General features: G+C 41.7%; 2 protein-coding genes across 5 annotated transcripts in view; one reads left to right on the forward strand and one right to left on the reverse strand.

The window, feature by feature from the left end:
* Window positions 1–16,680, reverse strand: part of LOC121183479 (transcription initiation factor TFIID subunit 4-like) — a 92,169-nt gene extending 75,489 nt beyond the window's left edge. For 2 of the 3 annotated variants that reach the window (XM_041040575.1, XM_041040592.1), the window contains exons 1-6: window positions 15,290–16,680; window positions 12,991–13,169; window positions 3,932–4,084; window positions 3,013–3,135; window positions 2,400–2,489; window positions 1,186–1,395 (exon numbers count right to left, since the gene is read on the reverse strand). In XM_041040575.1, coding sequence (XP_040896509.1) covers window positions 1,186–1,395; window positions 2,400–2,489; window positions 3,013–3,135; window positions 3,932–4,084; window positions 12,991–13,169; window positions 15,290–16,655 — 2,121 coding nt within the window. In that variant the 5' untranslated portion in view covers window positions 16,656–16,680. The remainder of the gene's footprint in view (window positions 1–1,185; window positions 1,396–2,399; window positions 2,490–3,012; window positions 3,136–3,931; window positions 4,085–12,990; window positions 13,170–15,289) is intronic. The other variant, XM_041040583.1, reaches the window with a different exon arrangement.
* A 611-nt stretch (window positions 16,681–17,291) lies between these two features.
* Window positions 17,292–25,789, forward strand: lsm14ab (LSM14A mRNA processing body assembly factor b). 2 transcript variants are annotated; one of them, XM_041037906.1, is made up of 10 exons: window positions 17,292–17,598; window positions 18,265–18,428; window positions 20,089–20,239; window positions 20,962–21,156; window positions 21,401–21,481; window positions 21,883–22,059; window positions 22,261–22,417; window positions 22,914–22,940; window positions 23,353–23,593; window positions 23,723–25,789. In XM_041037906.1, the coding sequence occupies exons 1-10, from the start codon at window positions 17,475–17,477 to the stop codon at window positions 23,744–23,746; spliced, it is 1,341 nt and encodes a 446-aa protein (XP_040893840.1). In that variant the 5' UTR covers window positions 17,292–17,474; the 3' UTR covers window positions 23,747–25,789. The 2 variants fall into 2 exon arrangements, with proteins under 2 accessions (XP_040893840.1, XP_040893849.1); XM_041037915.1 differs by having other exon boundaries at window positions 23,726–25,789.
* The last annotated feature ends 415 nt before the right edge of the window (window positions 25,790–26,204 follow it).

The raw sequence follows: 26,204 nt of genomic DNA on the forward strand, positions 1-26,204 counted from the left end.
CAGTATGTGATTATCGCATCTTTCAAATTATTCTGAAGCTACTTTGCTTTTTGTTGTTGTTGTCTGTGGAAAGACACTGAAAACTGGTGGTCAGGGTGTCGCTTTTAGCTCATTCATCTCAGTGTCCCTATGGGTCAAATCTGCAGCACAGGGTGGGGAGGGGACACCGGTGTGTATTTTTCTCTGTCACAGTGTCCCCTTCTAATACTACCACAAGGAGTGACCTTGGTTTTTCAAATTTTCAAATCCTGAGCTTTGGCGCATCAACTCAGCAACTAGATTTCCATTCCAATATTTATTTTGAGATAATGATGATATATTGAAACGCTAAATATCTGATGCACAGTTTCCTAAAATAACATAGAAAAAAAAAAATTATCATAATAACTTGTCTATTGACATAGTAGATACAGAGTTATTTTAATTACCATACTTAATAGCCATACAGCGTAGTATAGTATAGTGGCCGTACAGTTCCTGTGTCAGATATTTCTAATGACCACCATCTGCTCTAGTCGGTGAAGCTGATCGAAGGGAATTAGTAAAGTTTGGCCAGAGGCTGCATCTCCAAAGTCTGAATACCTCCAAAGTTTACAATATGTGTGTGTGTGTGTGTATGTGTCTGTGTCTCATTAAAGTCCCTAATGTCTATGAAGACAGACTCACTGTTGGTTATGTGACTCCATCCTGATAATTCAGCTCTGTGTAAGATCCATAAACACACACCCACAACACCACCGTCCCACCCCCAGGTCTTCATCCATCACATTCTCGCATTTCTCCACTGAATGTGGGAATATTGTGGGTAAATATTTGTCACATCTATTACCTGACCAGTATAGCTTTAACTCTCCATCCTCACTTACCTTAAATACACATTTCTGTGCATGACTACCATCTAAAAGCAATAAGAGCAAACGATCATTTTCAATAGCCACTATCGTTGTGGACAATAATATATATTTTATTTACTATATTTTGCTGAACCAATTCAGTTTCTACATACACATATATGGATTTAATGTAACTATAATGTTAGGGATCCAACAGCGAAAGCTCATTCTTCTCTTGTGATCAACATTAGTCACTTTTTACTTTAATTAAATTTAATTATAAACTGTAAATGTATTTGTGGTAACTGTGTTTGCACTGGAGTCTGTTGCAGCTGGTCCGCTCCATACATACCATGGCAGCTGTATGTCCGAGCGTCCCGGCAGGCAGTGCGCTGGCACCCGTAGTGGTGCTGATGCTGTTAGGGTGGCGTATGCGGACAGCTGGCCCAGCCACAATGGCAGGAGGGACGCCAACGGGTGCTGGTTTGACTCCCTGCTGTGGGGGCTGGGTCAGGGACTGCTGACTATTCAGCAAAGACAACCTCAGGGCCGGGAGGCTTTTCTGTTGACAGGCAGAGAGAGGCCAGAGTTTACTGTCACAGAGCAAAACAGACATGAGAAATGCATGACTAAATATCATAGAGCTATAAAAACAAATACTGCTGTGGTCACTGGCTAATTTAGTATAATGTTATCACAAAAGAATGGACGGCTACAGACAGCTGAACAAACACCTGCAGAGGAATGACGATAACTGTTACTGCATTTTTTATACAATGATTCATGTGGTTTTATACGCTGTAAAGAAAAAAGCCTTGTACTTCTACCCTGACATTGTTTAATTTGAGGATAATTTACCTGCAGTATGTGTAATACTGTACATGCCATAAATGAAAAATGGCCATTAGCCATTTCTGATAACCCACTGTCACAGCTGACCTGAGGAGCTGATGTTCCTACATACAGACTATTTCAGGCAGATTTTTGACGTAAGCAACCTAACGTTGCATGACAACATGTGTTTGAGGCCGAGTGGGGCGGTCGGGCGCCTTGATGTGACACTCATCACGGTTTGCTGAAGAAACCTGCTGGCTACTGACAGGGACGGCTGAGGGGGGGGCAAGAGGCGGGAGGGGGGGCACTGTCACACACAGTCAGAAGTCAGGCCAGAGGGGTGTGTGTATGTGTGTATCATTCTTCTGTCAGGTCTAGCCATCACTAGCCCTGGTACAGGGGAAAGGACTACTTTAGGCCATCAGGAAAATACTTGAAAGGGGCAGCTTAAGGAGCAAGGTTAGGGGCTGATTCCAGGGGGCAAGTCAGGGAGCAGTTCAGGAAACAATTTAAGGGGTCAATTTTGAAAGTAGCTAAGGGATCCTGTAAACAGACAACTGGGTCCCCGTTAAGAGGACTACTTTAAGAGGCAGGTACGGGGTTAACTGTTAGGTAGCCAGTTTAAAGGACCAATTTAAAGGACCAGTTTTTGGAGACATTTAACCGTCAGGTAAGCAATCCAGTGTAGGAAGCAGTCTCACATTCGATGTAGAGAGAAAGCAAGAACCCCACCTTGAGAAAGGGCACCAGGTAAGGCTGCGGAGATGACTTGAGCTCAGTCTGCAGCCGGCTGGTGAACTCTTCCGGTTCAATCTTGGCATCCTGTTAGGTGAAGGGTAAAGAATAAAAACCACTTTACAAGAGAGGCCGCACGGGAAGTGAAGGATAACACGGTGACGTGAACACACAGGGACGAAATCCTGTCACCGGAGCAAACGATCAGCTACTCAACTCCCATCCTGGCACCATTCATCAATAATAACTGTGTGTAAGATGAAAATTCATCACAGAGAAAGTAGAGTTTTGGAAAGAGTTACATGCTGCCATCTAGAGGTTCGAAATATTTAGTACAGTAACAGATTAATGTGACAAATTTGACTTACTTTTGAAAACATTTCAAAGTGCAAAAAGTTCAGAATAGGAAGAAACACTGTCGATCAGATGTTTAGAAATGTTGTCTCATAAAAGCACGGCTGTAGGAAAGGAGCAGTTGTCCAGAGTGAGCCAGTCAGACTGAACAGCAAAGTGGAGTAGTTCACAAACTTCCCCAAATACACTTGCACAATTGTATGATGTCCACTGTATATGAATAGTGTTTGTTAGTTAGTTGCTTTTTGAAGCTCACCAGCAGGTCCTGAACCAGAGCCTTGACGTTCTTGGACGTCTCAGGGGACGGAGAATTGTGAGACGCCAGCTTGATAAGTGTGGCCAGGAAATTCTTACACTTCTTCACATTCTCTTGCATTTCCTGTCAGAAGACAAAAAAAAACCAAAACAATTCTTTACCTTCTGTCCAAAATTTTAAAAAGCAGCAGCTTTAACAAATTGCTCAGTGTCTCAGTGTATGAGATTATAGGATGAAAGATGCTACAGTAATCAACATTTAAGAAAGGATTTAATTTTTCTATTAGTCTAGGATGAGTGCCAATGCATCAGAATCGCCTGCATTTGTGCTGCATTTCCTTAATTAATACTTTACACACATACAACAGAACGAAATTATCTGGACTGATAAAGGAGCCGACAAGCATCAGCCACAAATCAGCGCGTAGTGCACACTTAGCATGTTGCTCTGTCATCTCTGTAGCCAAATGAGACATGGCACCTGTCCACTCAAACTGCCAGTGGCAACAGACTGTAGCCCCTGTGAGATCTGTACGGCCTGGATATTTGGAGATGTGAGTGCCCGCACGTGTGTGTGTGTTCTCTGTCTGTGTGAATTACACTGTATGTATGTGAGCCTGTATCTATGGGTGTATCTGTATGTCCCTGAATGTGTATATACAAGTGTACGTGATGGGCCTGTGCCTTTCTGTCTGCGTCTCTATGTCCTTGGGTTGGTATGCACTTGTGTGAATGTACGAGTGCGAATGTGTGCGGGCATGTGTGAGACTCTTTGTCCATGGCCAGCTGTGTGAGGATGTGAGGCCCTGGGTCCGGGGCTGAACTTGTGACGCAGCCAGCCTGCTGGCAGCTGTGACAGTGCCCGCGCCCTTGAGGGCGGAGTGTGGGCGGTGGAGGAGGGTGGGGGGGAGAGAACGGACCTGGGACACGACAGGAGCTCCAGGGGCCGCTGTTACGCCCGTCTGCGGAGGCTGCACTGGCTGGGAGGCAGACTGGGCTGGGGCCTGGGGGGCCATAACCACAGGGGTCTGCTGCGGAGCCGTCACAGCCACGGCCGGTGCCACGGGGCCCTTCTGGAAGAGCAAGGAAGAGACAGAGAGATAAACAGGACGTGACGCCTTGCTCGCAGCAAGGCCACAGAGAACAGGAGGCAGGCGCCACAGCGCTCCTGTCACATCTGGTGTCCTGACTTCGGTGGACATCGCTTAACAGACAAGGAGGAGGAAGGGGAGGTGGTGACAAGCTAGAGGCTGGGAAAGACAGGAGGCCATCAAAGATTTTCTAAATAATCACCTACCTGACAAGGGAAACCTCCATTTTCCCATCAAGCTTTATTGCCAGTAATTCCAAACATTAGCTCCCTATTCTGTACTTAATCATGATCATGTTTTAGGGAATGAATGACTAGAAAATATCTCACATCCAAAACATAAATTTTGCTCAACAGATGAGGTGCCAGCAGCAGTCTCTCACCCTGAAACCCTCATCACCTCTTTCAAATCTCCCAGGGCCTGTTCACACATGGCAATAAAATACATCTTACGTGATGCAATCGTAAGTGGACAGTTCTAAATACAGGTGTGAATACACCCAAAATGCATAGAGGATGCGTTAGGGTCTGATCACTCAAGCCACATTCGGATCGGGGGCAAGACATCAACGTGTACGTCCACATATGTGATGAAGCTGTGTAGAATAGTGTGAGCCAAAATACATTCCTATGTGCACCGAGTGGCTGCATAGCTAGAGTGTGTACAATATGAAATCTCTCAAACACAGGGGAAAGATCCGCAAGTCTGAACCCAAGACAAGGAACCAAACAGCCACTGCTATCCTCTCTCCTCTGAGTACAAATACACAGTGTAGCTTGTGTTTTCTGTTTAGCAAAGATCAGTTTGCCCACTGATAAATTCAAAAACAAGCAGGGAAATTAAATCTGCGATGCACTTGAGCTGGGTCTTGATGTAATCTGGATACACATTGTCTGGATAGGAAACACTCGATCTGATCAGAGCCTCCAGAGCTTTAGTTCCTTAGAAAGGGGAAAGTTCAACTTAAAATATTATCTCCAGCAGTGCCAGTGTACAGTACATGATGTTATGATGTGTAGCCAGGGCAGCAATACCCAGCAGCTATACTAGTTTTCAGTTGGTGGGAATCACAGATATTATACCCATTTTTTCTCTGCAAATAACTGATGTTAGATTTTTTTTTTTTTATTCATATTATAAACACATTTTTGCAGCAGTTACTTGATGTTCATATCTGTATCTTTAAGAACAGAATGATTACGTCCCACAGCAACTTTGTAAATGCTCAGGATAATTAAAAATGTCAACAATAATGAATTATGAATTATGTGACATTCACGAGTACTAAGTCAGAACAGCTTTGCACTCACATGCAACTGGTCCTGTTTTCTCTACTGACACAGCAAAATAACTGAGGCAACTTACTGTGTAACCTCTACACTACCACTAAAACATGACACTATTTCTCAACATGAAATTTTTCTAATGGCATCGGAGGCAGAACACTGAAAAATAGGCGAGTAAGGAGAGTTGTCTCACTGGGCGGAGTGCAGGACAGGAGGAGGAGGAGGAAGAAGAGGAAGAGGAGGAGGTCTGGAGGGCAGGGCTGGAAGGAGTGGGAGAGGGAGATGGTACCATCTTAGCCGGGGTCAAGGGACACTGCCTGGTGGTCTGAGAGGTCACAGGAGACTGCAGGAAAGAAAGAGAGCAACACAGAGAGAAGGAAAGAGAAGAAAAAGAAGGAACAGGAAAACAGAGAGCATAAAGGTATCATGAAAGTGGACGAGGGAGGGAGAACAGGGGGGAGATAAATGATGACAAGGCACCTCTAAAGATATAAAGAAAATTGAAAACAGCAAAGTTGAGACAATGTCAGTTTCAAAGGTGAAAGAGAGAGCGAGGAGGAAGTGGACGGAGGGCAGAGAAAAGACTGGGACAGCATGAGTAAGAGAGCAACAGAGGAAGAAAGGAGGAGGAGGAGGAGGAGGAGTAGCGTGCCTCGCAGAGGGATGAGGAAAGGTCATGACAGCAGGAAAGAAGAAAGAAAGTGGCAGCATGTTGGCGGTGGTGAAGGCTGAGACAGGAAGAGGGCGTTTGGTCAGGTAGCAGTGGGTCATGGTGGCATTGCACCGGGGTCTGATGGGAGGCACGGAAGGACCTGTGTGTTCACATACCAACAATGTTGCTGATATTTACATTTATGATTTTACCAATGGAGAAACCCTGTCTCTTGTTTTCCTGTTGCCGCAAAACGTAAAAAAAAGTTAAGAACTGGAAAACAAAGGTGAAAAAATCACTGTAAATGATTTGACTTTTGGCCCAATCCAACCAGCAGGTTTTACTGTGTTAGAAGCTCACAGAGGAAACAGCAGCAGATGTCTGACTGGCTGTGCATACAAATGGATACTTGGAAACAGCTGACAGACAAACTTTTCAAACAACTTTTCAAATTGTGATTTTTGCATGATTTAGCATCTAAGCAACTTTAAACTGGACAGAAAATGCTGATTCCTGCAGACAAATTTGTGACTGTAAGGTTATGACATTGTCTTATTTTCATTGTCTATAACCAAGTAATTAAAGGCCTCTGCATTTCCAAGCATTTATTATGAAATACTGAGGAAGGATGATTAGTTTGTACAGGCTGAATAAAGTTGATGTTTCTTGGAATGCTATTTTTCCATTGCAAAATTAGCTTACCTCACTAACATCTGTTTCAATGAAAACCACAGACACCATAATAATTGGTATGACTAATGCAACTAATAAAGAAATTAGCATAAGAAGCAATCTGCAAAGGCCCAACTCCATGTAGAAATACGTGTGTGTATCTATTCCTGATGCTGTCTAGGATAAGAAACCTGACTTAGATGCAACGGCAAAGGGAAGTATGGTAAGATAAGGTCCACTAATTGCAGTAAATGAACAGGATCAATACTATGTATTGTAGACTGTGGAAGTTTAAACATTACAACTGAGATAAACTGTCTAATTTAGCTTTTTACTGACCACAAATTTGCTTTATTGTGTCCGTATGAGGTCTGATCACCACAGTAACATTATGCTCCGGTAATGTTTTACATTTTATCCATGAAAATCTTCTGAAAAACTTCTGAGGGCAGAAATGAAGGAATAACTAAATCTAACCACTGGTTTGAATCTGAAAATCATCTGTGAACAGGAACAGAATACTACAGTACTTAAAAGTGCCATGAAAGTCAGCCTGTCTGGTCTGATGACAGTAGTTCAAGAACAGTTTGTACGGACATATATGAAAGAGATTAGGCTGATTAAACCACTGCAAGTATTTGGACAGATTCTTGTCAGGACTGTATTGCTGGCACTTTACTCCACATTAACAGGGAGGTTTAAATGCTGACATTCATCTTTAATCTGAGGATGTTTGAGGACGTCTTACTGTTTGAACTTTACAGGATTTGCTGCCCTTTTTTATGTGCAATGTCCCCAGTTGTCCCCAGACAGCTGGTTACTCAAATGTGGCTTGGGTAGGTGTGACTTATTTCAGACAGTGACAGGCTATTTTTCATGATATATCAGGTCAGAGAACAGTGTTGGACTATGGTAATACTGTAGATTCTCAGTATGAAGTAAGACTGAAGTACAGATATTATAATACATAACTGTGCAAAAACAAATAATAAACAGCATGGAAACAGTATTTTTAAAAAACATCCATACAGGTAGATGCTGACGTTTGTCATTACGAGGGTTAATCTAGTAGCATATTGAAGGCAAATGGTAGGGCAAGGTGGTGAGTGCCAACTGCCACTCATGCCTTGTGGCTCATCTCACACACACATAGAAACACACATACACACATACAGACAAAAGCACAAATGCTCATACACACTTCCTGGCTGCTATCTTGTCTGTTGGCCAAGACAACCCATGAGGGCCTCTGCCCCGACCTCTGGCATACAGCCTTCCATTCACAGATAGGCCAAAGCACGCACACACACGCACACTTCCCAGGCACACATACACACACATTTAAGCACTTGATAAACTGAACTTGTCTTCCACGCAATTGAAACACAAACACAAAAACAGACACACAACTCCACCAAGGACAGGAGGATGGAGGCAAAGAGAAGAAATAGGATGAGAAAGAGGAGGAGGGAGCTCCCCCTCCTCTAAAAGTTTTGTAGAATCCAAAAGAATGTTGTACTGAGGAGTTTGGGGGAAGTGGGTGTATGAGGGATGAGGGGATGAGGGTGGCGGGGGTAATGGGGATGGTGAGGGGGGGTGGTAAAAGCCACGGGGTGCATCCCACCGCCAGCTATGCCTCTCTGTTGCTCACTCTCTCTCTCCCTCTCTCACACACACAGACACACACAAACACACTCAAGAACTAAAGCCTTGTTAGCTTTTTAAAATAATCAGGCAGTTGGATGATGAATGATTTAACAGGTATGGAAGGAAGGAAGCTCAGGATGCCTTCCGTTTCTCCCCTCAGGGTCATGGGAAGAGTGACAGGCCGACAGAGGGGTTGAGCTCTGGGAATAAACACCATTCCCTTTCATTTCCCTGCTACTGCTTTTCCTGTCGAGATGGCAACGCCGCGGCCCGCTAATTTGTCATCAGTGTGACTGTGAGAGGCGATGACAATCTGCGAGTCTCTTTTGAGAGGGGTTCATATCAGGATGGATACAGGTTGGCTGGCTTTGGGTACAGAGGCAGGAGGAGGCGTTGTTGTGTAACTGATGGGGACTTCGATCTGTGAGGCCAGTGGGCTGCTGTGGAGTCTGGGGAGGGATGAGTGACTATGGACTGACTGAGAATGATTCTGTCTAACATTTACACCTGCCATAGGTTGTAGAAGCATGATGTTTTTAATACTACGAAGTATGAAAGAAGCTTAATCTCAGTTTTGAAAAGCAGTATTACACAGCAGAGGGTGTATGATGGGTGTACCAAACACCAGCATAGTATATCTACACTAATCCAGTACACACTGCCATACATTACAGCCTGTGGGTACATTATGTAGGCTGTATTTCTTGGGTCATCAGATTTGATAGCACAGCAGGCATATTATTTTAATCCACACAACTGTTCTTCTCTTTTTACATTCACAGATACAGTTTGTAATAATCATAACAGTAGTATAAAAAGGATTAACTTGTGTCTCACTGTAATCCTGAGTACATGTCAGAAGAACAGCAAACACTTTAGGTCATAAGTGAAAGCAGAGCTCGAAATGTAAAGTCAAGTCTGTCCCAGTTGAAAAAGACAATGAAATGCTGCCCTCTAGTGTCAGTCTTTTGTCCTTGCAGTTAGTGATCTGATGAACGGGTGCCAAGAACCTTAGATGGCCTCTTTATTCCAACCTTGTGAGGCCAGACCAAAGATCTGTGCTCTAAGAAATCAGCTTCATTTAATATTGAACACCTGTCCTTGAATGAATAACAGACCAGTCTGTCTGAAGCACTTTGTTTTTTTTTGTCTTCCACAATCTGACCTACAAGGGTTAGGAGTACAAGGGTTATTTACAAGCCACTTGTATCATAATACTCATCAGTAGAAAACTTTGTGTCTTCCTTTCCTCATTCCTGAGCTGGAGTTTGAATAAACTGTCAAACATGTCCTGAGTTGTCTGCAAAGAAATTTTAATCACTTGAAGTACAAGATGAACTGTGTGTTTTCTACACAGAAACAGTACTTATTGCCAGACAGATCACTGTGGATGACGAGAGGACAGTATTTGAAAGTCTACAGAAGACGCCCTCCCCTAATTTATTATAGCAGTCACTAGCTTCAACAAATGCTAAGATTTCCTCTCAGATCAATGTTGGCATTTTGAAACTCAACAAGGGTCAAAGTTGACTTTCAAAGTTGACTTTGTGAGCTGGGATTTGAAGGTGAATTGTGTGCTTATTCTGTAACTGACATTTTTATACTTTGGCAGCAATTGTAATAATTGTTTCGTAATTTTCCATGATTTAAAGCAAAAAATACCCAACATTCAGTGGGTCACAGCTGGTTTTCTTTCTGTGGAAGTAACATCTGAATGAATAATAATTCTGTATTTGATTTTTGGTCTGTTGGTCAGACAACAGACAGTTTGAATGAGCCAGTTTGGGCTTTGCAATTTATTCTTTTTTGACTCTGACAGACCAAACCATTAATCTGTTAAGTCAATCATGAAAATAAACATTAGTTGCAGCCCTTCCTAATATTATCTCAACTCTCCCACTGCTGTGAACTGACCAACAATGCTGAATCGCAATCACCAATACAGCAAACAGGATTAAATGCAAACTGTTAAATTTGCTTTGTTGTATTTTACATCAAGATCCTGTATTTCAAAGGAAGGAAATACATCATATCCGATCAGTTTTCAATCCCTTAGTGACAAATTAATTTTTAAGTCAGAGAAAACCCTTTTTTTTATTGAACTTTTGTCATCCAATCCCTCAAATGCACTTTTATAACAGACATGTAAATACTGTTCTCGCAGCTATTGTATTTCCAATTGTAATCATAACATGAATCTAAAAACGTGATTTTTTTTTTAATGCTGTAAAATGTATGCCTACTATAAAACTGCCCAGGTGAACATTCAACCCTTCTGATATGTCTGCACTGCATGTTCTGAGATCAATAAGCCAAACACCAGGTATTTAGCTGTGCACACCTAGGCAGGTTTGTTAGTGCTCCTCTGTCACTGTAATGTCAGTGACATTTCAGTTGTCATACTTGATTTGCAGAGAAACTGCAGGGGACCAACTGTCTGGTAACCTCATTATTAAAAGCAATTAAGGTGTGGACCCACGAGCACAAGCTCAAGTTTTTACATGAAGGATGTATCCACAGGTGATAATAAGCAAATTCCAATTAATGATTCAGCAGCTCATTACATTTTGATGAGCGCACCCCATGGAGTCATTAAGAAAGCCTTGAGACATTAATTCACCTATTAATCTCAGTTTAATCTATACATAAAATAATCAAGAATATTCGTTCATTATAATTACACAGTTAAACATATTAATCACATCGCAATTAGGGTCTAGGACTCACTTAATGAGGTGGTGCCCACCCAACATCAACTCTACAAATCCACAGATAATTAGATCAAAGATTCTCCAATTTAATGTGTCAGATTAGTTTTGACAAATGTTACGAGTCGTGGCATTAACACTGACTGTGTTAAATTCTGCAGAGACTGAAACGTACTTTAAATGTGTCCAGGCACACTCAGCCAGGTACAAGGAGGTCTGAGGCTGATGCCCTCTATTTTTCAAAGGCAGAACGCTGCTTTATTTGCAACAAAACAACCGCTGTGAGAAAATGATGAGTTGTAATCAGTCATTTATGTTCCTGAAACAAAGCTATTTGGGTTTATTATTATTGATAGAGTAAATCTGACAGACCTGACGAGATACAGTATTGTTTGGTTAAAATTAAGCAATGTTTCTTTTTTTCATCTGCTATCTAGTTTGTGTATTAGACTTTATTTCAGCACCAGGAGCTGTCCATGGTCCTATCTAACTTTTTTTTCTGCTCTTCTGTCCTGGATACTGACTCCTCCTCAACTTCAAACCTTAAACATGGCGTCCCACAAGAGTCTGTTTTCCACCTGTAACTGTTTTTTCATATATGCTCCCTTTGGGGCAAGTTATTGAGCAGCATGAAGTCAATTTTTGCTGTTACGCTGATGATACTCAGATCTATGTCCCACTGAAAACTTTTTCGACTCCAAATGTCCTGATCTTTTAGCCATTCCTGTCTGACATTCATTGTTGGATACATCAAAATTTCTTGCAGCAACATCTGGATGGAGATGGAGATTCTTTTCTCATTCATTCAAGAACAGTTATTGTTGGACTGAACCAGCTAGCCTCTGTACTGTGCAACTAAATCATTTTCCTCAATATACAGCAACAGAGCATGCACTGGAGAGGAGGGATACTAAGATTCTGGGATGTTCCTCTTAAAAGACAATCGTTTCAGGGTTTTCTAGTGGCTAAACAAGGAATGGTAGCACAATAGTGGGTCAAAAAACATGTTACACCTGTCTTGAACGAGTTCACAGTATCTGAGCTGACCTGTATTTTTTGATAAATTGTACTGGCTACATGAAACCAATATATTCTCTGCTCTAGTTAAACCAGATCTGGAAAAAATCAACTGTTTTTACAAAGAGCCTTGTGTTGCTGAAGTTTGTGTTTCACATAAAATGCATGTAATTATTCAGTAGTGATATGAAATGAATATTAAATCATCCATTTGATGTTAATGGTGGTTACACACAGTATAGACTTTTTTTGTTGTTCATACTATACATGCATTTAACAGCGATAAAAAAGCATGGGCAACAGACCTGTATGGATTTATCTCAGGATGTTCCCCTCAGGCCAGTTGGAGACACAAGTCTTATTCGCAAACGTTGCAGTGTTGCAAGGTCTTTATCAACAGGCAGCAAAAGGAATTACACCTGATCCAAATGGCAGCCCTACTGAGGTGAGACTTCTTATCGTAAAAAAAATGAGTAAGAGAAAAATAAGATAACCCTCCATCTGACTGACAAAACATGCAGAGAACACTTTTTTTGTACTTACTGACATCAAGATTAAATCTCTGAACAGGAATGTAAACAGGAGTAAAGCACACTGCCTGAGACGTACACACAGACAGAAAAATCAGATGATCCATCATCTGTTCCGTGATTGTAAATTAAAATGAAACTAAACCAGTTATACCCTGTGTCGCAATACATGTCAAATCCAGGTACACCGTGAAACACAACCAGATACCGTCTGTATTTATACAGCACAATTAATCAACCTGTCTCGCGTTTCTTCCTCTTGTCCCTGTCTAGCTGTAAATAAAAATTATATGAGCAGTAATACTGTGCACTGTAGTCATACTAATGACAGTCTGCGGGTGGTAGCTACCATGTGGGTCCTGTGGCAGAGTCTCACCTGTGGAGCTGTTACTCTGAAGGATGTTCCTGTCGTGGGGGTAGCGGGGCGAGGAGAGATGTTGTTCTGGGCCTGGGCCTGAGCTTGAGCCTGAGCTTGAGCCTGAGCCTGAGCCTGAGCCAAAGCCTGCTGAGGAACCATCACCAGCTGGCCCAGCTCTGTGCGCACCAACACCATTCCTGAAGAACACCAGGGAACATTCATTAGAGGAAAGATTATAAAATCATAGTCACTGAATGGTATTAAAACCAGCAACAAGCCAAAAGCAGATATATTTTGGATGTGGATGGCAGGGTATCCTGCACACTAAGAAACTGATAAAGTGAAAAGGTTCAGTGCACTGGAATTGGATGGTGACTGATGTTCGACCACAGCCACAGAAAGTGCTTCTGACTGGTTGGAAAGCCTCTGTTAAACTCCCAGTCACATATTTAACCACAGTTTTAAATCAGTGCATTAGGAAATAACTAATAATAGGAAATAATAATAAATGGCTTTTAACCACAGAAGCACCATACACTGCTGTGTGCCACATTTTAACCATGAGTGAAACAGACAGGAGCATGAGTTAAACTGACAACAAACAAAATGCTGAGAGCTTTTTGGCTTGTTGTAACAGAATCCTGAATATAACATACTTTTCCTACTTTATTTACATCTATCAGGGCACATAGGATTGCTTATTTTTGTGCACTAAAGCACAAAAAAGATCAAAACTTTGCTGGATATCAGACTAATTTACAAATGACAGTCTGAGGTTTAGAAATCTGACTGAAGGTGTGATCATCAGAGTCTCTTTCCAAAAGGCTGGGATTGTAGATATTGCTGATATATTGTCAGGTCAAGACAAAATGTTTTATTAGACATTTGTTTATCTGTGAAGAACTGACATAAAGTGAAGAAGACATGGGGTCAGAAGAAAGGTTAATAGCACATTCTGATAATACTCTTGACTATCTGACTGAACCATTCTTTCTGAGGTGAGGTGACTCAGAATATCATTCAAGACTAAACAGAAGAGCAGTCCACAAACCATTCGGACCACTGTCCACAGCTATTACCTGCAATTTGCACTACATAAAAGAAGAGAAGCTTCATGGAAGTTGCTACCTGGGCAACCAAAATGCTGCTTTGGCAACCATAAATGTTTAAAATCTAATTTAACTGGGCAGCTACAGAAAGCCTTTGAGAGACTTCATAGTCTTGGAATAGTGTAAATCAGTGATTCTCTATGTATCAAGAAATAAAACTATGTACTTGATAAGGAAAAAATCAATCCACCTGTACAGATCTGCCACAGTGAATAACCTCTTGACCCTGGCACTGCATGTTCACCGTAGTATTTTACTGTTTTCATGAGCTATGAGTGAATATTACACAACTGTTAATATGTTTGTACTGACATAAAAACATTTAAATACATATTTTGTACCTGGAAATGGAAAAGATAATGTTTCCCACTCCCACTTCCCAATGCTCTAAGGAAAAACACAAATGTTTGAAACTTTGATGACACTCAACAAACTATGCTGCAGTTAAAAGTGCTTTCGAGAGCCTGCTTGTGCATGTTGCATATTGTTAGCATTATGTTATATGTGTACATGAATACACTGGTGATGCCATTTCAATATGATTTCACTGGAAACATCCCTGTCTTTTCTAATTACATTTGCCTTGAGCTAAAAATGACAGCATGGCTACATTGGTGTTTTTCCTGTGAGCAAAAAAAAAATCACAACAAATCAAACAGTTAAGCATGGACTCGAAATATACAGCTAAATTCCATTTGACACAGTTTCACTGCAAACTTAATGTAAGTTTTGTCTAATTTCTTTTATTATTAATTTTTACAGTTGTGGTTTCCTGTCGTGTTGTCGGCTGTCGAGCATGCTTGGTGTAAATTTTATACTTTGTGCAGCTCAGTTGGCACATCATAGCACTAATACTGCTGTGTGAAGTGTTTTGATTCCCCCTGGGGCCACCCATGCTGAAACTTGCAGTACAGCTGCTATGAATATATGCATATATCCAAAGGCATATTTTACCCCTGGAACAGGCACCAACATACATTATGCCCACTGGATAACATGGAGAGCAAACGCTTCCCCAGCACATCCAGGTAAACACTGTAAGAAACCAGGATTTTAACACACACACACACAAACCAATCATACTGAAGACAGTCAAACATTGTATCACACTGACAACTAAACCCTTGAGCCTCAGGTAAGGGTTTTTTCATAAGACAGGTGTAAACAGCACCTTGTTCGTGCAATCCTCCCCCTCCTGCAAACCTTACCCGGTGGGATGGTAAACCCAGAGGGCAGCTGAATGGTCGTCTGCTGCTGAGGTGGTCTGACAATCAGCTGGGGGGCTACAATCCTTTGAGGTGCTGAAAGTCCAGGACGGGGTTGAGACTGTGCGGAGGTGGCCACAGCGGGTGTTGGAGAGGGAACTGTGGGCCTGACCATGCTAATAGTGGTAGTCACTGATGTAGTCTGACCCGTACCACACACAGAACTAGTTGCCACCCCTGTGCCACAAGCAGCGGCTGTGGCAGAGCTCAGGGGCTGGGTTATTGTTGTGGTTGTTGTAGCTGCTGCTGTAGTAGTTGTTGGTGTGACAACAGAAGGTGCAGAGGAAACAGTGTTTATTACAGAATTGACACTACCAGACTGGCTTGACATTACAATTTTGGACTGACAATCGTCTGTGTTGGAAGCCCCAGTGTCTGTGACCGTTTTGCTGTGGTTCTCCTGTGAAGCTGAAGAGGTGGCGGGTCCTATGCGTGCGCCCTGCTGGACCAAGGCCGAAACACTGGTCCCGTTGCCGTTCTGGGCTATACTGGCTACGATGTGACTCGGGAGTCTGTGCAAAGCAATGGTAGGAGTCCCCCGGTCGAGAGCAATAGCCGACTGACCTACAGGCAGGCTAGCGTTAGACAAAGTGAAAGTCGTAGTGTTAATAGAGGATGTCACCGGCCGAGTAGAGTTTGGTGTAGTTGCACTGGGATCCACAGGGCTAGGGTTTTCGGCCACCGCTGTGTTGCTGTTCCTCCTCGTCGTTACAGCTGCGCCGTTTAAAGTCTTTATCCGAGCCGAAGCGCTCCTCCGCGACGCGGTTATGCGTTTCCTCGCCGGGTTAGCTTCTGTCGACGTCTCACCTGTGCCCGGGGTAACCTTAGAGCCGCGGCTGGATGTGGTGCTGATGCTGGCTGGCGGAGATGCCAAAGTTGACACACCAGAAGCAGTCAGTGTTGTGATGGATGCTCCATGTGATTGCGAACCGCTGCTAGTGGCGTTTACACAGGCAGCCGAAGTGGTGGAGGGCTCGCCAAAAGACGGGGTGCAGCCCAGAGCGGGAGATGTGACAGCTTTATCCGAGCTAACGTCTTTGGAGTTGATCTCCTGGCGCATCTCAGGTTTATTACACCGTCCTTGTTGTTGTTGTTCTAGTGTTGTGGTGCCCACTGGAGCTGGTAGCGTTTTTCCCAAGTGATGGTTGGCGGGGGCCACTGAGCCAGCGCCTCCGTTTTCGTCTGTTTTACCTGCTGGGTTGCTCTGGCCAGCAAGCTGTGACTCCAATGAGCCCACTAGGTCGCTCACAGCTTTTTCATCCACCTCTGAAAAGAGCATATCTTCCAGGGGGTCGGAGGCGCCCGCCATCTCTGATCACCGATAGCCGTCTTATATTTTTTTTCTTTTTTTTTTTTTTTTTTTTACAGTGCGCCTGCGTGTTACTAGGCATTGTGGGAATGACTGTGACGTCATTAGATGAGGAGGGGTGAGCACCCTAGTATTTTCGTGTTTTTTTCTTTAAATCTAATGAAGTGTTAATGAATAACTGTTTTAGTAGTGTACGTACCGTGGAGTTACATAACCATCATAAACTAGGACATTACAATAATAATTTAATAATTTAATTATGCATTATAAATATGTATGCATTTTTCTACATCTAAAAAATTATTTTTTTATACGGTATATGGTTCCAGCACTATGGGGGAAAGTGGAGAGATGCGGTCCCGTGCAATATCGCGATATGATAAAATGGCTGAATCTCAAACGTCTTCTAAGCATCCCTTGGTTTAACTGGCTAATTTTCATCTCCAGAAAAAACAGTTCGTAAAAGTTAACAAAACCGCATGTGCAGTCTTGATATTAAGGAGTTCACCGACTTTTGTTTTTACCAACTCAGCCCGTATCGTTCATGAGAACAGGTGGCAGTGAACTGGAGAGGAGGCATCTGCAGAAGAACGAGCCCCAGCCCTTCTCCCAACATCCTTAGCGGCGGGCGACGGAAAATAGAAACGGCCATGTCGTGGTAGAGACCAGTTCAGAAGAGAGCGAGTCTGAGCCACCTTGTAACTTTCAGATCCATCTAATGTAGCTGTAACAGTGCAACTCTGAAAATAACACATCTGATCGCTTGTTTGAAAGCAGATTTCGTGGAAGTAAGTGCGTCGTTAAAATCAGAGGGCAAACATGAGCGGAGGAGGGACGCCGTACATTGGCAGCAAAATTAGCCTCATCTCCAAGGCCGAGATTCGCTATGAAGGAATTTTATACACCATTGACACTGAAAACTCGACAGTAGCTCTTGCTAAAGGTACGTTATGTAACCACTAAATGGACAACAGTGCTCACAACGGGTTATAGCACATCTTGCATGAGTGTTAAGCGATGGGAAATTGAAATTAACTTCAGCGTAGATAGCAACGTCAGCTAGCTCTTTAGCTAACTAATAGCTAAGTGGTGCTCTAGTTAACCCCCTGCCTCCTTTGTTTACGTTGCTCTTGGGCTAACATCAAATATCTGCCTCTTTCTGCTGAGTACTGAGTGGGATATGATAGAAAGTAGATGCTTTGTAACCATCAAACATTTCTTATTAATGTTTTAACTGCGGGATATTAGCCAAGTGTTGATTTTAAACGTTAGTGAACTCATAACGAGCTGGCATGTTAACGCTCTACAGGACTGGGTTGTATATTTGTTTGGTAAAGTAAAAGATGGTTCTTCCAAAGCCAGTGGAGGGAATTTGGCTTGGCAATTACATTGTATTTGAGGATGATTGTTTTTCTTCCAATATTTGGTTAGGAAAACGTATGAAGACTAACCTCCCAGGATGACTCTGGCTTATTTAGTGTACTTTTCTCGTTTGTAGAGTATTATAGATTTCAACCATAGCATTGTTAAAGCGCAGATCTACTCAGCTTCAATAAGAGAGACTATTAGTGTAAAGTAACTTAAACTATCCTGTGTCTTTTCCCAACAGTTCGTTCTTTCGGCACTGAAGATCGGCCCACTGACAGGCCTATTCCACCTCGGGAGGAAGTGTTTGAGTACATCATCTTCCGAGGAAGTGACATTAAAGACCTAACAGTTTGTGAGCCACCCAAAGCCACAAGCTCGCTGCCTCAGGATCCTGCCATAGTTCAAGTAAGTTCATTTGCATGCATCTTTGTATCATAAAAATAGCAGCTTGTAAGATATTCTGAATATTCTCTAGAAAAGTCATATGAAATCTTTACTAAACACGTTTTAACCTCAGGTCATACCTCACTGCTATTTCTCAAAAGGACAGGTGTAAATGATTAAAGTAATGATGGGAGAAATTCATTTAGCTGCTTTAAATTCAGGGTCCTTATATTGAGCATGTTGGCCCAGTGTGACACCGTCATCACCGTATTGCACTTTGCACTGTTTTTTTACTGTATTTATATTTTACCTGTGTTTATAGTCCTTATTTATTCATTTCTATTGCCTATTTCCTCATTTCACTGTCTACATGCCATATCCTTTATTTTTTTATACTGTTGCGAGTAAAATGCAACGAAATTTCGTTCTGTATACATTGTATACCTGAATGACAATAAAGTCTGTCTAAGTCTAAGTCTAAGTCATGGTTTACTGGGACACTTAAGTAAAACAGAGCCGTCGTTAATGTTATTAGACACACCTGTACTTTATCTACAAAACAAGTCAAAATGCCTGCTATGAAGAAGTCTGGGATTTTTCCAAAATATCTTCCTTGTTATTAGCAAATAAGCAATATGTTGTTTTCTTTTTCCTTTAGTACTATTCATATTTTCTATGAAGTCATGAACATCGGATACTATGGCAGATCTTGACATTTTTATGATTAAATATTAAGGCATGAGAACTTCAAACCACAGGATCTCCATTTTTGTCAGACTGCTGTTATATTGAAACACTCCAGTTGATTCATCACCTGCTCAGGCTCAAATTTCATTAAAGTCCAGTACGCCAGCGTTCACAATGCCAGGGCCTTGGAACTGGCTCACCTGAAAAGAATATATCCATCATTAATCAATGTTGTTAATTGCACCTGTGCTTTTCATGCTATGACAGGTAGATATACTTGTCAAAAGTATGTAAAAAGTGAGTATGAAGTATTTCAGTGATTTGCCCAGAGACACACATTTCATACACAAATCTTTTAAGCACAATAAGCAACAGGTTGCAAACATAGCCAGTCACACGTTAGCTCATAAATTGCTTTTAAAGTAAATATAAAAGTCACTTTGCACTAACAGCACTTTGAATAAACAACCTAGTCCCACAACTGAGTCTAGATTCTGTTGGTGTAATAAAAATAAAAAAATGCATATACACTGAAGCACTGAGCACTTTAACACTTACCCATAGTAGAGTAGTCAGATGTGTGAAATAGCTTCATTTTGCAGCTTTTACTTTTGTAAATATCATTTTTGTTCTCATGGTGTCAGTAATTATAAGCTTGTCGTGTATTTGGGAGATGTTCACTGAATACAGTGGCTTTTTCATGAAATTGATGAATAGCAGAAGAGATCGTGTGTAGCACGCGTGCACTACATTTGCAGCTGTGACTAGTGACAGTCACAACAAGTCTTCTTGGCAGTTATGTTTCAGAAGTACAGCTGCGCATTCTTATGTTGTGGCTGCAAATTTTATCTGTCAGTGGTCTGAAACGAATGGATTAAAAAAATGTTTTTTTTTCCCTTACATGTTTAACCCAGGCAAATTTGTGCAAAAGTGCTGTTTTTGACAGCCAGTGTTTGTCGTAGCTTTTCAGTTGACTGTGTGTTTGTTTTTCTAGTCATCGATTGGAGCCACCAGTGCTGCAGGAGCATCATCATTCCAGTCTGCTGGGTCCTATGCTCCATTCAGCAGGGCCCCTGTCCCACCGTACAGCCAGTTTGGTGTTGCACCCCTCGCAGCTCAGCAGTTTGGATCTGCCGGAGCAGGAGGTACAGAGTCGTTCTTGTTCAAAAGTCTATTCACTGTATGGATTTTATAGGATTCAGCATAAAGGAGAGCTGTGGAAATGGTTCCTTGTTCCACATCATAATATAATTGTGCTTGAGACAAAAATAAAGGCAATGAATTTTACACTGGGTTGATTTCCTGTTTCAAATGCCAAGGTTGGCAAAAGGGGATTTTTACACTTGATTAAGTGTTTGTGTGAAAGATAAGAAATCAATCCAAACTCTGTTGTATATATATATATATATATATAATGAGAAATAAAAGATAAACAAGCTAAAGCATGCAATACCACCACTGTGAACTGAGTAAGGGTCACATGTGTGCAGGACACTGAACAATGAAAAACCTGCAATTAAATGACAACAGTACAGAGACTACACATCAAATAATTCACTACATGGACAACATTTGTTATTTACATTCATTTATATGGTGGAAGTGAATGTAAATAACTATGTAAATATTTATGGACAAGGCTGGAATCAAAAATGAGAGGAACACCTGATTCCTGCTGATTTGCATAGAGCACAGCTGCTTGTTTCCCTTTGAGTTTCCTGCTGCACACCTGAATTATGTGTTGAACTGGGAATAGTGGAGACCATTATACACCACATTTCTAATAAACTGCTGAAGCTTGGACATATGAGGGTGCTCAGAAGAAGAAAATCATGAAGTTTGAATCTCACTTTGCCATTTTCTGCAGGACGCACCAGCCCCCAGCTGGAGTCTTTAACAAAAACTCCCACCTTGGAGCAGGCGGTGCAGGCGCCACCATCAGCTGCCCCAGCTCCACCAGCACCTGTAGGACAGAGGAGTCAGGCGGGGGCAGCAGCTCCCAGACCCACCAGCACCGCCACCGGGAGCCAGAAGGGCCCAGACCTCCTGGAACAGAGGAGAGGTAAAGAAACCTTGTGAGCTTTATGTCTGAGATTATTTCAGCACAGAAATCTCTACAGGGACAAAAATAACAGTTCAGTTCCTGAGTTTAGATTCTTTACACATTTACCAAACACAGAAACCTGCTTACTGCTGAACCTGCACTGTCTGATGCTCGTGCTTGTGTTTCCTAGTATGTTTGTGTTAGATAATTACCAGTTAAAATCCAGTTAAACTTAATGCTACTGTGTGTTTTGTTCTCCCAGCTCCTGAGGTTCAGAAACTGTCACTGCCAGATAATGAACAAGGTGCTGTTGAAAACCGGGATCCCAACAAGCGTCAAGCTGGTAAATCATTTGCACTTTCAATAATTAAAAAGATCTAAAACACACTTAAATTCATTCAGTCTTTATGGACTATTAAGATTTAATAAGAAGCTTCCCTAATTTTAGAACATGTCGTAATGAATACAATGAGTTTTTATGACTAAACTGTGTAAGAATCGAGGCCAAGTATTAAACAGTGACTTTGATTGTGTTAACTTGCTGCAGTTTCTAGACTTCATTGGATGTTGATGTAAACAACCTCTACTTAAAGACAGTAGTTAGCACTTTTTTTCCCATTTTAAATACAACATGCTGCAGTACAGAGTTAAACACGGTGCTGTCCTAATGTTTGCTGACTGAGCAGTATGTGTTGTCTGTCAGAGCATTGCTGGATTTCCTTTTTTCCGCCTGTTGTTTCTCAGCTGGTGTTCAGTCCACCCGCCGTGGCCGTGGAAGAGGAAACCGCAGCAGGGGCAAAGTGAACGTGCGCAGGGATGGCACCATGAAGTTTGAAGAAGACTTTGACTTTGAGACTGCCAACGCCCAGTTTCACAAGGACGAGATAGACAAAGAGCTCCAGAATAAGCTCAAACTGAAAGGTAAGACTTCAACACACCTGAGTGCAGGAGGGCAGAAAGTAGCGCTGCATTTATTTTTCACCACTGCTCCATTGATATGGAGCTGAATCATAACTGAATATAAAGGGGCATATTGATGCTTACCGAGTGTAATTGCCCTGCTGGTCAGTTTGATGCTTAGTTATATCTGTTTGTTTTACTAAATTTCATCCAACGTAACAGACGACAAGACCGAAAAGGCGCTGAATGGAGTGGAAACTGCTGACTCAGAACATCCGGCCAATGAGGGGGCCACCGAGGAGGAGGAGGCTGTGATCAACACATGTTACTATGACAAATCCAAGTCCTTCTTTGACAACCTGTCCTGTGATGATTTGAGGTACCACATTATGTTGTTTTGTTGTTGTTGTTTCTGAATGGACCTGAATCTGTGTTCAGACCAAGAGTTACACTGTCAGAAAAAAAAAAATGTAAAGGTCGTCAGACTGAAGGCAGGGTTTTACAGAGATTTTGCACATTACTCTCCGCTCTGTATTTTCCACATGGCCATGCGTTTGCATGTGTTATTGGCCCACAGTGTTTTACCCTGATGATGTAGGACTGTACTGCAGCAGAAGCTGAGTCAGGACCAACTTTTCTCCTGGACCACTCTGCATTTTCTCAGTGAGGCCTCTGCAATCTCCTCTTTGAAACTAATCAGGAGTCTCCATTTTTCACACAGTGTTACTGTCAGTCTGAACGGTGTCTGTGTGAAATGTTCTCCGGACTCTCTACATCATTTTATACATTTAATAAGCCTCTGTGCATTTATTCAAACATGTGAACTGTACTGAATTAATACACTGAAAGACTTGTTTTGTTTTTATCTCTTTAAGTAAAGGGGGTGAAAGAGGATTTTCAAAGTAAGTCACATATTTTTTTAGCTGTGTTTAGGGAGGCACCTCAGGTGAAAGGAGGGGATGCTGGGTGATCATTTTGTTTTTATTTATTTGGTTTGCAGTTTCAAATTTACCTCAAATCTATAATGGCTCTGAATGTGACACAGACACAGAGAGCATGTTTAGGTTTTTGTTAACCATAAAACTACACAACATACATAATCTGACATCTTTGTGCGGAGTGTTTACTGATTCATAGTTGTTTCTCATTATTTTGTGAATATCTAAAACTACAGAAATAGATTGTTTTAGGATACAGAAACACCAAGAGCCAAAATCTTTAGCCTGTGGTGCCTCCCTCAGCGTCTCATTTTTTTTTTGGTTGAGCCATGTGTGTCACACAAAACGGATCCTGATCGGTCTTTGTCTGTGTCAGGGAGCGAAGGTCAACCTGGGCAGAGGAGAGACGAATGAACGCAGAGACGTTCGGTATCCCCCTGAGGCAAAATCGAGGAAGAGGGGGTTTCCGCGGCCGAGGCTTCATGGGGGCCCGCGGAGGCCGGGGGCGACCGGCAAGCAGAGGGTCCTTCGGGCCACCTCGGGGTGCTCCACCCGGTTTCAGAGGCGGATTCAGAGGAGGCAGAGGAGGCCGGGATTTCTCTGATTTTGAGTACAGGGTAAATCTATCAGCTTTATGAGCTTCAAACACTCAAAGTATTACTGAAGTGCAGCAGGTGCTTTCATACAGTAGAAACAGTAGATGTCTGATGGCTGTTCTAACCTTTAGTTGTTGTTTTTTTTTCCAGAAGGATAACAAGGTGGCTGCATAGTACAGCAGCGATGGATCCACAAAGAATTGTAGCCCCTCACCATGAAATTATTCTAGCTCAAGAAGTTTTCTTTGGTCTCCACATTTGACAGAAAGAATGAAGACATCCTCTCAGTCACCAGCACCAGGGTCGACTGTTTGACACCAGGGGGTGAGAGCACAGAAGTTTAGTTTGATAAACAGTCACCAGATGGACAAGAAGATGTGTAAATACCTTGCTTTGGAGTAATTCTGTATTTTTGCATCAATCGAGTTCATTTCTTACTGAAGTCGTCTTTGATATTGAAAGCTGTATGCAGAAAGCCCACTGATACTGTGAGCGGATCACAGTCCATGTGACCGATAGCTTTATTTTTTATTTTCTTTCAGTTTTTGATATGATATACGTTGGCACCAAATTTCACTGCATTTGCCTGTCGCACCGTAATTTTCTCTGCTCAGACTTCGTTTGGTTGGTCGCCATGTGTTCCCAGGATTTTTACCCAGTTAGTTTTTGTTTTGTTTTGTTTTTTGACATCCATTCATTCTCAGTGAAGTTGGAAGGTCAATGCCAGCTGAAAGAAACAAAATCTAAAGTGACTATTGGAATGAATGAATGTATATCTAGCTCATCTTCTGCTTCGTGCCCTCCAGCAAATCATTGCTCCACAGACAGACTCACTTCTAGGTTTTAGAAAAGTGTGTTCAGTAGTTAGTAGAATCATGCCCCCCTCCCCCCTTTAAACCTTCCACATCAGATGAATTGTGTTTCTGCTTTAGCTGTGTAGCTGGACTTTGGCGGGCTTCTTTATGATGGCAGCCTGACACAGGTAACCTATAGGAGCCAGTTATTTAATTGATGTAGGGGGTTTACAGCATTAGCTTTAGATGTCTTTGTTAATTGTAGATGTTTTTTTTTCCTTTTTGAGCAGGTCTGTTATATAGTTGACTAAAGAAAGAGCATTCCCATGATTTGTGTCTGTGAAAGGGAATTATCGATTTGCTATTTACGCCTTTTAGAAGTTCTTTCAGAAAGTAAAGCCTTGAGTTTATCATTCAAAACTTGCAGTCAGAAGGATTTTGAACACGTTAGATTTGGATCACAAACGCTCCGCTATTTTGCCAAAAAAGTCAAATCTGAGGGATTGGTTGAACCAAAATAATTGTCAGCCTATCAAAATCAAATACATATTTTCTCATTTTAGTAAATACCTCTCAAATTGACCTTTGTGTCCAAAACATACTGAGCCGTCTGTTAAAGCTTCTTTTTTTCTTTTTTTTTAAATAAGCATCCTTTGAATTGTCTTACAGTTGTGTCATCCACGTTGTTTTTGTTGTCTCAGCCATTTCGCACTGCGAAACTAAGTACTTGCAGTGCTGTGAGGATTTGTTTACTGAAAATGGGAAATCTTGTAAATGGATTGAACGATGTCTAAAAGTGTATGTTCAGTAAAGATGGCAGCATTTCTGATCGATATCAGCCCTCTGGTTTGTTAGTAGCTCCTCTTTTTGCATTGTGGTCAATGTGATTGTTCTCTGGAGTGATTTTTTTTTTTTTACTGATATATGAACAAAGGGACAAGAACTGGATGTGGTGCCAGTGAGTTGGGGGGAGGTGGGATATTCTTTTTGTTTCATTTTGGCTCTGATTTGTTAGTACTTTTTAGGGAGTGCCTTCAGAGTGGTCGATTTTTTACAGCTCTCCCTTTAACTTAAAGGTTACCTTTTGACAAAAGTATTGATAGCACTACAAGGTGAAACTAGATCCTTCTCTGTAACTGTGGCTGCTTAAAACAAGGCAGCCCCAGTAGAATATGTGCTGTTTAACTGGATATTGCACAGACCGCTGGGCACTGCTTGATAGCCGTAGGAACCATCACTTTATATGGGGCTTTCGCAATAACCAGCGAGATTGAATTTGAGACAAAAAGTATTACAGAGCAATTCAAAACTGACACGTTTTCATACGTTTGTTACTCCTTCCAGCCACTGGAATTGTAAACCAGGAATTGTTTTCTTGAATATAAGCAAAATGGGAGTTTTTACGTCAAATAAAGAGTTGTACAATATCTATGTCTGTTGTCTTTTTTTTTTTTTTTTAATCCACACGTCCCTGAATTCTTACAGAAATGCCACATCTGCAGTTTACATCTCTCCAAGTCTCCTTTAAACAATACCAATATGTTTATCAGAGGTTATTGAAACTTCCTGGTTTACATTTGAAAATGTGCAAATTGTCCATTCAGCTGGAAGACATTTCCTCAAAAGCTTCTTTAAATGGAGGAAAGGACAAACAGCATCCTACAGTTCTTCCTATAAAGTAGGAACTATAAAGAAGAACTATAAACTATAAAGTAGTTTGAAAAAAACAAATCTCAACTCAAGGTCCACTTCATGTCAAATCCACCACTGTCACAGAGTCACTTTGCTTAGAGTAGAATATGATTGTGTTTGAAGCAGATGTTTGTGGCCTTTTCATT

This window comes from Toxotes jaculatrix, chromosome 1 (assembly GCF_017976425.1).
Source record: "Toxotes jaculatrix isolate fToxJac2 chromosome 1, fToxJac2.pri, whole genome shotgun sequence".
NCBI classification, from domain to species: domain Eukaryota; kingdom Metazoa; phylum Chordata; class Actinopteri; family Toxotidae; genus Toxotes; species Toxotes jaculatrix.